This window comes from Hippocampus guttulatus, chromosome 23 (assembly GCF_054856545.1).
Source record: "Hippocampus guttulatus isolate MCC_2025c chromosome 23, RoL_Hgut_1.0, whole genome shotgun sequence".
In the NCBI taxonomy this organism is placed as follows: domain Eukaryota; kingdom Metazoa; phylum Chordata; class Actinopteri; order Syngnathiformes; family Syngnathidae; genus Hippocampus; species Hippocampus guttulatus.
Window position 1 is genome coordinate 5273664 of NC_141283.1, and position 12355 is coordinate 5286018.

Sequence of the window (12355 nt, forward strand, 5' to 3'; positions counted from 1 at the left end):
CTAATTGTGCATGAATTAAGTACTTTTTTCGGCTACATTTTAGGAAATAAGAAAATTAATTCGTTTTTCCATTTTTTTTATTTTTTTTACAACAAAGAAGGATGTTTAGAGTGTGCAGGTGAGCATCAGCATCACCAAATGCATTGTCACTAGTGGTCAAACTTAAGGTGATTTAACAGACCCGTAACTCCGCGTAACTTCAAAATCGTGCATTCCACACAGTGCTGGCACAAACCAGTCCAAGAACGCATGCCGGGTATTTATGCCACTGCAGTGTTTTGAAACGACGATTGTTGATGACTCGGTGCAGTTGAAATATCACATTGTACTAAATCGTACAGAGCGACAGATTTCTTAAATCTGAAGTAAAGCCCATTTTATGAGTGATTATTCATCTGATTCAGATATTGGAGAATGGCTCAGAGCCACTGGCGCCGCTGGAATTTGTAGCCTCCCACACATGGTAGACATCTGGAGGACAGACAAAGTCTTGATTAGAAAATCAATTTGAATATGCGGGTCTGGCGGGATGGGGGGTGAGGGGGTCAATAACTCACATTTTTTCCCACGTAGTTTTCGCAACCATTTGAGACCACTTGAAGAAGAAACACCAGCACTTGTACTCTGATAGAGATAACAAAGTCAAGAACACGATTACACATCAAACTAGCCAAAAGAGACAACATGACAAGTTTGTAAGGATACATTTTATGTCATGCATAAATGATCGGCAAATCACTTACTGCAGTTTGATTGGAGCCGGAGCCTGAGCTTGATACAGGTAGTTTTTTGGAGAGAACGGCTCGGATCTATCATTTGAATCAAATTGAAAATCAATCATTTCACTTGATGGCTGTGCTTTTGGAAACAATGTAGTAATAATGTTGACTAGACACTAATCGCGCGTTTTGGCCAAAAGAGGAAGCAGAGTGGCTTTGCAGCAACAGATGAGTGTGCTGAATGAAATTAGTCCATCCATCGGTTTATTCTCAGGAGGGCCGCGGGTGTGCCGTAGCCCATCCTGGCTGGCTTTGGGCACCCGGGTACACACCGGACTGCTCGCCAGCCGATTGCAGGGCACACATCGAAAAACAACCATTCACACGAGGGACAATTTAGAGCCTTCCATTAGCCTGGCATGCATGGTTTGGGAATGTGGGAGGAAACCAAGTACCCGGAGAAAACCCACGCAGGCACGCGGAGAATATACAAACGCCAGACAGGAAGGCCCGAGCCGGAATCGAACCCCGCCACTCTGCGCTGTGAGGCCGATGTGCTACCCAGTCCCCCGCTGTGCCGCCCACGTTCAATTCCTATCAACTTTTTTTCACAAGAAATTACCTTTGAATCCAGCAGTGTCCCAAACACTAAAATAAAGAAACCCTAAAAAAAAAAAAAGAAAAAGAGAGAGAAATTAAAAACAAGACCAAAGTTACACCATACTGATGGTTGAAAAACCATATGGCATTGGTGTCAAACTCCAGGCCCGTGGCCTTTTTGTGGGCCTCCGAAAGAAAATCAATGAGCGTCAACTTGCACGATCCGTGCGAAAATGTCCATTTGTCATGTCATGTGTGAGTTTGACACCCCTGCCATTTGGTGATGGCGCGAAGCAAATTTACCTGCAGCGAATTGAAGAAGGCAAACGCAATGTGGATCCCCTCATTGGTGGACGAAACCATGGTCCCCACTCCCAAAGCCCACGTCAGTCCAAACAAAGGAGTCAAAATGATCACGCATCTGGCAATGACAACCAGCGTGTGCTTTTCGTCAGGAGGAGCCGCCTCCCCGACGCCTCTTCTTAGCATTTTGAACATGACCACGATGACGATCAAAATGTTGATAAAAACGACAACCAAGGCCGGTATTACCAAGGCCAGCAGGGCTTTGGTCTTGCTCCAGTTCAGCCAGCATGCGTCGTTTTCCCTGATGTATCCTTTGCCCGGGGCTGTGGCAGCGACGGTGACGACGGCGATGATGAGGGGGCAAACGTAGCCGAAAAGAAAGCCAATGGCCATCATGGCCGCCTTGGACATCTGCGAGAAAACCATGACGGTTCGGTAGAACAGAAGAAGACCCGACGCCAGCATCCAGAAGAAGAGGGCCAGGTAGAACAAGTGCATGAAAAATGTCGCGGTGGTACACGGCGCCAGAGGAACCCGACGGTCCTCTCCCGGGTTCTCGAGGGGGTTCTTGGCGTAAGAGGCTGCGACGATGAAACAGATGTCGGCGATCAGCAGAGACAGGGCGGTGTTGACGATGCACACGTGGCGCATGAACGCCGTGCTGTTCCTCGTCAAGGCTTTCCACACGTACGCTTCGACGAGGAGACAAATGACCAGGCTCGCCATCGATATGCCGACTCCGATGTACGTGATGAGATCTAAAGCCGCTCGTATCGACTCGGGGATACCCGTTGCCATCAGAATGGAGAAGGAGGTGAGGTGGTCGCAGCTGCAGGTCACGACGTCGTCGGTGTCGGAAACGAACGCGCAACCCCGGTCGTCCCAAGCGCCCGAGCCGTCAAAAAGGCTGAAGTTCCAAAAGACGCACTGCGGATTCTGAGTCAGCGAGTCGTTCCGCTTCTTGAAACTCAGAGTAACATTCCGGATGTCCGTTTTGACTTTGACAAGCGCCACCGCCGCGTTCAGGCTGTCATTAAAGGAAGCGGACGTGCCGTCGGTGTTGTTTGCGGACGTGCCGTCATAGCTGGCGTTGCGAGGCGGCAGGACGTTGTCCAGGGTGGAGAAAACGATGACGGTGATATCGACATCGTTACCGTCGGCGTTTGGAATATCGATGCCGACGCTTGAGTTGAAATCCGCCGCAAAGGAGTCGTTGAACCTGGTCCTGTTGAGCTGAATGAACCCGGTTCTGATGGTGAACTCCCCGACGAGCTCATCGGCCAGAGTCTCCATCGAGCTGAGCAATCTGGAGCTGTCGTTGCGAGTGACGTTTTCTCTCAGGACTCGCCAGGATTGTCTGGCGTCGTCGCCGACGAGGACGTCGACCGTCGCCAGCACGTTCTGCAAAGAAAGACGTCTTTCCCGATGGGACTCGTCGGCCGCGCCGCATCGGCGCCGCTAGCGAACGGCCAATCGTACCTCCATGACGGTTTCGTTCACTTGGGTCGAAACGTTGGCGATGACGCTCAGGATGCCGACGATCGCCGAGATGGTCGCGGATGAATTTGCAATTTCTTGTTTTTGCTCCTGGACCACTTCGCTAAGATTTGCGGCTAATTGCGGAGCTTCCTCTTCGACCAAATCCTGCATGGAATGCAAGGTCAGAAACATTTTTGGAATGAAGTACATTTCTGCATTGATCACTCAACAAGTCATTCGCTGGAGTGCTGAAAAACGAAACCCTCACGAGGGTGCCCGAGATTTTTTTGGACCCAAGATGGACTTTTCAAGCGACGGGCCTCCCGCGATCGACCCGTTACCGCGCGTGAAAAGCTTGCGCCTCGGGAAGGCTTTTCCTAACTGTGAGTATCCTAAACGGGCATCGCCGATCGATCATTTTCACCTATCCGAAAAGGGAAATATGCGAAATGTGATCACTTACCTCAGAAACGACGAGCAAGTCCTTGATTGCGGTCACGATGCAAGTGTCTTCCAGAAGGATCCATTCTCCCGTCTCCCTGCATATGGCAGTCCTGCTCCCCTCTTGACCCGGATCACACGCTACGGTCGACACGTCATTTGGTCGTCCGCTCCCGTACAGCGGATCATTACATGCGACGTCTTTTGCGAGGGAAAAAAAAAAAAATGCCGACGTCATCGTGAGACTAATCAATCAAAAAAAGTAAAAGGCACGTTTAAAAGGGTGCTCTTACTCTCATTAAAAAGGATCATTGTTGCTGTCTCTTCAAAGCCTTGCGGATCGTCTACTCTGCATGTAAAACGTAATTCTCGGGTTGGCGAATCTCTGCAGCCACTCAGACGATATCGGTGCAAAATGCAGTAGCTTTCCTCGTCGGTCTTTTCCTCTGCGAAAATGTTAAAAACGTTGCTGGGAAAAAACGGCAGGGGCAGGGCGGTGAACTTTTCATGGCTGGCTTACCGGAGTTTAAAACGCCGGCGTCCAGAAACCACCTGACAACATAGTTGGACTGCACGCAACATCGAAGCGGCTGCGTCCCCCCGTCTGAACACTTCACATTGACTTTGCTCGGCACTCGCACGTTCGGCGCTTGTCTGATTTTCGTCGCGTGTCCCACTTGCACAAAAGTCACGGCGTCGTCTATTAGATGACATTCATAAAGCCCTGGGCCAAAAAAGACAAAACAAGTTGCAGAAGAATTCGGGCATGATCGTAATTCGGTCTTTGCATTAACGGCGCGAGTGTCGACTTACCGGCATCTGCCAGAATCACGTTCGTGACCGTAAGCTCGGACGCGCGAGCGGACGAAGTGACTCGGATGCGTCCGCCCGCTTTGATTTCCTTTCCATTTAATTTCCATCGAGCTTGAGGGACGGGTCCTAACTGAATGCTCTCGGGAGCGGGGCCACACGTCAAGGTCATTGACCTTCCGGTATAAGTCACAGGCGGAAATGCGATTTCAGTCGGACCTGAGGAAAAGGTCAAAGGTTAGCGGTCAGGGTAAAGTTGCCCACGGGGATGGTGAAACTTACTATTGTAAAGCGCAGTAACAGAACCGATGACGCTAGCGATCGGCTGCACGGCGACGGAGAATCCCTGATTCGCCGCGGCAAGTTCCCGAGCGTCCACTCGCGATGTTTCAACGGTAAAGTCTGTAATCACGCTTCCCGGCCTGGAAGAAGAAGAAACGGAAGCAAACCAACGGGGACTTTCAACCAAGTTCCGACCGTTTGCGCCACGTTTACCTGAAAGCCGTCACAGAAGCGCTGACGAATCCTGTTAGCCTTCCGTATTGGTCGAATAACTGGAAGTCAAAGTCACCATTAGGGTTGAACAAGTCGAAATATATGTTTAAAAAAAAAAGGGATTCTCCCGGCACCTACCACAGGCCTGATCTGAGACTCAAAGTCCTTGTAAACGGAGCTGGTTTTATCGCTTAGTTCCGGAGTGTACTCTTTGTCGAATCGGATGGACATCTCCAATTGGAATACTTTTGAGAGAGAAAACGGAAAGCATAAAAAAAAGTAGCTGAGTGGAAATCAAGATGAGCACAGCTTCATCTGTCGCAAAAACAAGTCGATATAAAAAGAGAAAGCAAGCTCTGTGGTCATGACGTATTCACACGATCTTTCCGGCAACCACGGCAGCACCGTTTGCCCGAAGTGTAGCGACCACGATGACGTTTGACTGTACTTCTTTTCGTAACATTCCTTTGTCTGTGATGAACGCCGCTTCACAACATCATGAAAAATGGATTCTTACTTGTTGGTGCTTGAGTTGATGTCGTATTTGTGACGGCGGTTGGCGCTTGAGTAGTCGTGGACTTTGTTGCAGAAGTTGTCGGCGCTTGCGTTGTCGTGTTTGTTATTGTCGTATTTGCGACAGTTGTCGGCGCTTGCGTTGTCGTGTTTACGACAGTTGTCGTGTTTGTTATTGTGGTATTTGCGACAGTTGTCGGCGCTCGAGTTGTCGTATTTGTTATTGTCGTATTTGCGACAGTTGTCGGCGCTTGCGTTGTCGTGTTTCTTATTGTCGTATTTGTGACAGTTGCCGGCGCTCGAGTTGTCGTATTTGCGACAGTTGTGGGTGCTTGAAACGTCGTAGCATCCGTTCCAGGAGTTGTTGGTGTTGCAGTTGTCGACTCCAATGTTGTATCTGCAAAAAAGATGAAACATTTTTTAACTCATTCAATACCAGCCAATTCTGAACCGAGTCTGAAAAGACGTTTAAAAACGTCTTTGGGAGTGAATGAGTTAATCATAATTTGAGCGAAGAAACCTGATGGAACTTTGAAGTTAGGTGGGTTATGTATAAGCAATAAGTCAATCAAATCTAAATCAAAACCCCCAAAACATAGCCCTGTCTCATGCTGCAGGATTTTGTGTGTGTGTACAGAAAGATTTGGTGAACGTTGATCTGGTTTGAAAAAAAACAAATCTCACTTACATGATGTTGTCGGAAAGACGCTTGTGGTGGGACAGACAGAAGCGACTTCAAAGAAACAAAAAGAGAAGCGTCGTCGATACGTCCTCATCATCAAAATACATTTTGGCACTTATGAAACAATTCTTTCTTGCTTACTGTTTTGATCGATAGATTGGCAATAGAGTCCACCCAGAGGAATCCCCTCGATGCATCCGCACGTGTCGTCTGTGATGTTGTCACATGATCCATGCAGGAAACACTGGTCACATGACCAACGATACCGATCCTCGCATCTGCACTGAACACCGTTACTGCTTGGACTGCAAACTAGAAATAAGAACACCGAAAAGCCTTCATGTCCTCTGTCCCAATCATTTCTTTTCAAATGATGCAAATGACTTTTTTTTATTAATTTACCTGTCGTCATGTTGATTTCAGAGATTGCGGGGTAGGCGCCGACGTCTACGGCGATGGGATAAGTCACGTTTCTCAGAATGCTCCTCAGTCGATTTATCGCGCTTTCGTTCGTGGTGCTCAGCTCGATGGAGAAGACGTATTCAAAAACAAATGGAGGTGCTGCCCGGGGGGATAGATCCGATGGGAACACGGCACAATACAAGACCGATTCATCCTCATATGTGGTGTCAATCAATCTCGTCTGTCAAATGACGGAAACAAACATGATCCGGTTTTAAACAAAGAGATTTTTGACACACTTGCTGCTGACGTCGTCGAGACCGCAGTGGGAGTGCTTGAAACCGTCGTTGTCGAAAGCGGCGTTGCGCCTGTAGGAGATGTCGGGATAATAAGCGTGTGAATTCCAATTGGACGACAGATCAAATTCTCTTTTGAGACTCCTTCTGAAGACGCTGCAATGCGTCGTACGTGGGAGGTCGTGCGCTTACTCGTCACTGTTGCGGATACTCCACTTGTTGTGGTTTTGAAGGTGCTTGTGGAACTTGGTGTTGGGAACGGTGGGTCTGCAAAACGGATCCATCATGCAGCGACGCATTTGAACAAATAGTCTCTTCTGGTCACAGAATTCAGAAAGTCTTACCTATTGGTGTCGTTGGCACTCCAGTCGTCGTGTCCAATAATGTGTCTGTAGGAAAAAAAAAATAAAAACAACTCTACAATGTCCAATGTCACAATGGGAAAAAAATTGAGATGAGCTCTTACTCGTTGGTGTCGTTGGTTCAAGAGTCGCCGCCGTGTTGCCGACTGTTGTGGCAAACCGCGGGCCTGCAAAAGAAATCCAGAATTGAGAGAAAAAGTGATGTGAGATGCGTCTCTGAATGTCCGGCGTTCATATATTCAACAACTTGTCTCTCACGAAATAAGTCAACATGAAGCCGACATTCCTCGAAAAACAGAATTTCTGTCAAACGAGCCATATAGAGTGAGGTTTCACCCGTTTTCGGTTGGCAGTAGTGCCCTTCGGGGGGGATACCGTGGATACATGTGCAGGCATCATTAACAATCTCATCGCAGGCTTGGTATGTCACGCAGGTGTCACTTGGCCAGAAAAAGTCTTCCTGGCATCGGCACTGGAAGTGGCTCCCATTGAGATAGCAAACTAAAAATAAAAAGGATGAGATGATGATGATGAAATGATTGACGACAAAGGGTTATTTGCACATGCCAGATACTGGACTTTATTTGATATGTGGATCTTCGGAAGCGCTTGGGAACTCGGCCCTTCCTCTAATACAGCTCAATCATTGACAACCCTGCCGTGTCAAAGTGGAAAGAATATCAAATGTCCACACTTCCTTGTTGAAGTGAAACCCCCCCCCCCCCCCCCACTCCCCAAGCCGCCATAACAGCCGCCTTGTACAATAGAAATGACCAGAAAAACTTGAATTCAGACAACAAAAGAACAGCATTAATCTGTTTATCTGACACCGTTGTCTCGGGCATTCCTAAGAACAAAGTGAACAGATTTCAAGGAGGGCCGCAGATTCATTGTTCGTGCCAAGTGTGGCATCGGATTTCTTGAATTCCAATGAAAAGAAGACTAGAGTGAGGCGTTTGGTCCCGGTGGCCCCTCGTTCGTCCCATTCTGGCTTGAACTTGGGTCTCCAACTGAACAGCGATTTTAAAATGCTGCTGCTCGCCTCTTGGCTGGTACTCGTAAGAGCAACTGGCTCATTTTAGAGTTCTTTCCTATGGTTTGGTTTCAAATCTTGAAATGGCCGCACGGCACCTTACCGCCTCCAGAACCTGCCCTTATTTTCCCCCATAGCAGATTGCATGAGCCTGTTTGTAAAGAAAGTTTTTTTTTTGGTCTGGTAGACACGGCCAGCAGACAAACGGCGTGACCCTGCTTTTTTGTTTCCAAGATACAAAAACATTGATAAACATGACGCGCTGCCATCGAAGAGCCTACCTTGGGTGATGTTAATGTGTGTCAAATTGGCACTGGGACCCAGAGGCAGGGAAGAGCTGCGATTGTGCAGCAGGCCACGGAGGTAATCCACTGTCTCAACACTTGTCACATTTAGCTCAACGGACACTTCGTATTGGTACCGGCCGAGCGGCTCTGTGGGGGGAACACGCACCATCTCAACTAGCGCTTTCCACAAATCGCACGCAGTCAGGGAAGTTCTGTCCGGGTATGGATAGGTTGAACCGCTGTCGAGTATTTCCCATAAATATTCAGTCGAATTACTCTCACTCACCTTGCCTTTTCTCCCTAATGATGTGTTGTTCTCCGAAGCGGACCTGTTCCTTAAAAAAGTGGGGAGAAAAAAAAAAAAAACAAGACATTTTAACTCATTCACTCCCAAAGACGTTTTTAAACGTCTTTTTAGACTTGGTCTAGAATTGGCTGGTACTAAATGAGTTAATTGGATTGTCCATGTCAGTGGACAAACCTTTAACACCAAGTATCACCTAAAATACATTTTTGGCTCTTCATGTGCCAGCATAATGTCGGTCGTGCGACATTAAATACAATAGCGTGGTAGGACATGCGAAAAGGCTTTGACGCGGAGAGCCTACCGGGTTTGACAACTTGAAGATGTTTCCGGTTTCCAAAATGCAGAGTGTGACGATGAGGAGAACAACGATCAAGCCATTCTTACTTATTGCCATTCCTAAAAAGAGAAGAAAAAAAAACCAAAACAAACAAGAATTCAATTAATTCCGTTTTTTTTTCTTTTCATCCTTCAGCCAGCTTTGTTCGCTTTTTTTTTTGTTGTCACCAACGCAATCGGTGTTATCTGAGCTCATGGTGTGAAATTTGGCATGCCGACGGCAATCATCCAATTAAACAACACGGCTGAAGAGAAAAGTGAAACAAAATACCGCTTGAGCAGTGCAATTAACCGGTACAAGTGTTTGAAATCTGAAAATTAGTCTCTGGATTGTAAAAAAAAAAAAAAAAAAAACACCTGGCAAGGCATATGAGCACTTTGTAAAACTACTAATTATCGTGATTCATTGTTCAGACTTTTAGTACTTTCGAGGAACATGATATGAATTATCTCCTGGAATTAATGTTCAATCCGCACTAATGAGCGCTAACAAAGCGTAAACAAAACAAGTGAAAGTTGAGTACTTGTTGAATACCCATCGAAGTGGAATACTTTGGATACTTTGACTTCTTATAGCTGCTAAAAAAAAAAGAAGTGCTCAAAGGAAGGCGGCCGTGCCCCTTCTCGGAGGAGAACGCCCAAAATTTGACGGCGGCCCAAACGCCTGCCGCGATTCCCCTCAAATTTGAAATCGAGTGCGGTGCCATCACGATCAACAACCTCTCATGGCGTGCGCCCGCCAGACCGGAGCCGACCTCACGTAGGCGGCATGTCGTGATTCAGCATCGGATTAGAAAGCAGAGTACACTTTGGCTCCCTTTTTTTTCCTTCTTCCGAGACTTTGGAATACAACACGTCGGAGGGATTAGTGTGGCGCGCTAACTTGTCGTTAGGGCAACGCAATGGTCAGGTTTTCCAAGTGAACAAAGAACGGTACGTCGAATCGGGCTCACTTATACAACTCGGCCATATCAGTCCAGCAAGGAAAATTCCTGGTGGCAATGCTGAGAAGCAGGTTTTCACACAAACGCTTGTTCAAATACACAGTAAAAACAAAAACAATAAAATGTGCGTGCCAAGTATTTAGCTTGACACACCGCGTGGACAATTTCCCCACGCTGCCAAAAAAAATACAATAAAGACGGACGGCTATGCTTTTGTGTTTCCATGCCAGTCTTATGGGTGTTTGCCAGCAAGATCAAAACACGGGCGACGGCCAAGATCGGAACAGCAGAAACGTTCGTCACTGGGCAAAGCGCTTCTGGCGTCCGAGTCGGGGGACCAGCTCGCGACGTCAACATGCTGCCGCTGACCCTGCAGGCCAACCGGTGACCCCCGGCAAGGTCACCAAGCTATCACCGGCTCCTCGAAATAAAATGGGTGCGTAGGCGATGACGTGAAGAGCGCCAATCTATAGTATATTTTTATATTTATTTCATATTTATTTTATATATATCATATTTTTATAGTATATTTTTATAGTATATATAGTATATTTTTAGGGTTTTTCTTTCTTTTAACTAAGCCAAGCGAGATATCAATAATATCCCAGGTTGCGTGAGAAAATCGGTCATTCGTTTTATCCATTCAACAAATTACTGGGGGAAAAAAAAAAAAAGATGAAACAAACAAAAAAACAAAAGAACCCACATAGACATAAGAGGTAGCGGTAATGCGGTTTCTTACCTCGGTTCACATTTCTTCCGTCTCCTGCTGAGATTGGCGCTTGTGTGTGCGCGGAGAGCTCAGTTCATGACACAAGCTTCCACCTCGTCAAAGCCTGCCCAACCCGTATACTGAACTATGGGAAACACGCCGCTTCAAATACTTCCTGAAATTTGGTAAGACACACACACGCGCGCGCACACACACACACAAAAACACACACACAAAAACACAACACAGTATTTTTCACTCTTTTGTTTCCTTGTGCGTATTTTCTGCTGACAGAGACGTTTGCGTAATTCTGCACTGATAATCGCGACAGGGAAAAGATGAAATGAAATCCAAACGATGACACCCAAACAACGGTTCTAAATGACCTCTCGGGAATGAATAACCTGCGGCAAAATAGTGATGCCGAGCAAGCGAGGCCTCAGGAAGGTTTACTTGCATCGACGTTCCTGAACATTGCGAGACTAAACGTCATAGTCTGCTGTGCTGATTTCACGCTAAAATTCCCTGAGGGCAAATATTTGATGTGTAAACATATAATAGTGGTATTATAATGAGTATCGCGGCAATACGGCTCTTCTTGCACAACGGGATGACTGTTGAACAATGAAGAATGTCACATCTTTGCTTCTTTACGGTGCGACTTATCAGAAAAGCCCTTTTATGGATAGGCCGATTTCATTTGTTTGATTTGATGATTCCGAGACTGCCCAGACAGGCTTGGCGGGTCTGGATTGGAATTTGCGATGGAGATACAGTATGTCTGTTGCCATTTGATGCGGCGAGAAAAATGTCGATGCGACTGGGAGGAGCACAGACGACTCTGAATACCAAAATCAATTCCCTATTTTGGGTCAATACAAAGTCCAGAAAAATGTCGGTCCAAAGCCAACCGGGAGGGGGCCTCAGCTCAACAATGACCCGAATGACGACGAGCAGACATGAAAACATCGATTTTTTGCTTCTCGTTAACCACTTTCATAGGTTGCGGCACGCCCGTGCGAATACGCGCATTCGAAATCACGGATGGATGAAATTAGACTACCGGTAATAAGACTTAATATCCCCATCGGGATGACGAAAGTGTTTATCTTCCGGCACGAGTGAGCTTGCAAGCACCGGAAATCCCAATTGTTGAAATAAAGAGAATAAATTCAAGGACAAAAAAAAAAAATACATCTCGGCCGGGTCTGCGCCACTACCCCCCCCCCCCCCCTTTATGCAAGCTTAACGCAGACGGCAGACGACTGAAGTGCAGCGCATTTTATTTTTCCAACATGGCCGCCACGTCACGGGGTTACGAAAGGCCGCTCCCTTCACTCTTCTCTCTCAATACTTTTCTGTTCCGCGGATTTGCAAACGTCTTTTGTCTGGAGGTTGGGATCACAGATACCTTTGTGGCGGCACACCGGCGATGGTGTGCGTGTCCTTATTGTTGGGTTGTTGACGAGTGTAACCGGAGCTTTTCTGTTCACCGGGGGGGGGGCCTTTTGAGACGAGAACAAAAAGAAGTTGGCATCATGCGAGACAAGGACAGAACAAGCTTGAAGATTGTGCGTCAAACGTCGACGGCGAGACGGAAATTGGGGAAAAAAAAGATTTGTGTCCGTGTT

The 12355-nt window shown here is 47.1% G+C and overlaps 1 protein-coding gene across 3 annotated transcripts; it reads right to left on the reverse strand.

Annotated features, from left to right (window-relative positions):
* Window positions 1–59: 59 nt before the first annotated feature.
* Window positions 60–10873, reverse strand: LOC147185862 (adhesion G protein-coupled receptor F3-like). Of its 3 annotated transcripts, none has more exons than XM_086104191.1 (26): window positions 10755–10873; window positions 9034–9128; window positions 8712–8754; window positions 8420–8572; window positions 7442–7606; window positions 7210–7272; window positions 7088–7132; window positions 6936–7010; window positions 6747–6815; window positions 6448–6606; window positions 6187–6357; window positions 6052–6096; window positions 5368–5760; window positions 4989–5095; window positions 4851–4909; window positions 4638–4777; window positions 4359–4574; window positions 4066–4269; window positions 3839–3991; window positions 3568–3746; window positions 3105–3269; window positions 1623–3026; window positions 1342–1383; window positions 744–809; window positions 558–624; window positions 60–471 (listed from the first exon to the last, which is right to left on the reverse strand). In XM_086104191.1, exons 2-26 carry the CDS (start codon window positions 9124–9126, stop codon window positions 401–403), a joined length of 4347 nt encoding a protein of 1448 aa, XP_085960317.1. In that variant the 5' UTR covers window positions 9127–9128; window positions 10755–10873; the 3' UTR covers window positions 60–400. The 3 variants fall into 3 exon arrangements, 2 of the variants coding, with proteins under 2 accessions (XP_085960317.1, XP_085960316.1); XM_086104190.1 differs by having other exon boundaries at window positions 8712–8760; XR_015099446.1 differs by lacking the exons at window positions 60–471; window positions 558–624 and having other exon boundaries at window positions 1623–1740; window positions 1872–3026; window positions 8712–8760.
* Between the last annotated feature and the right edge of the window lie 1482 nt (window positions 10874–12355).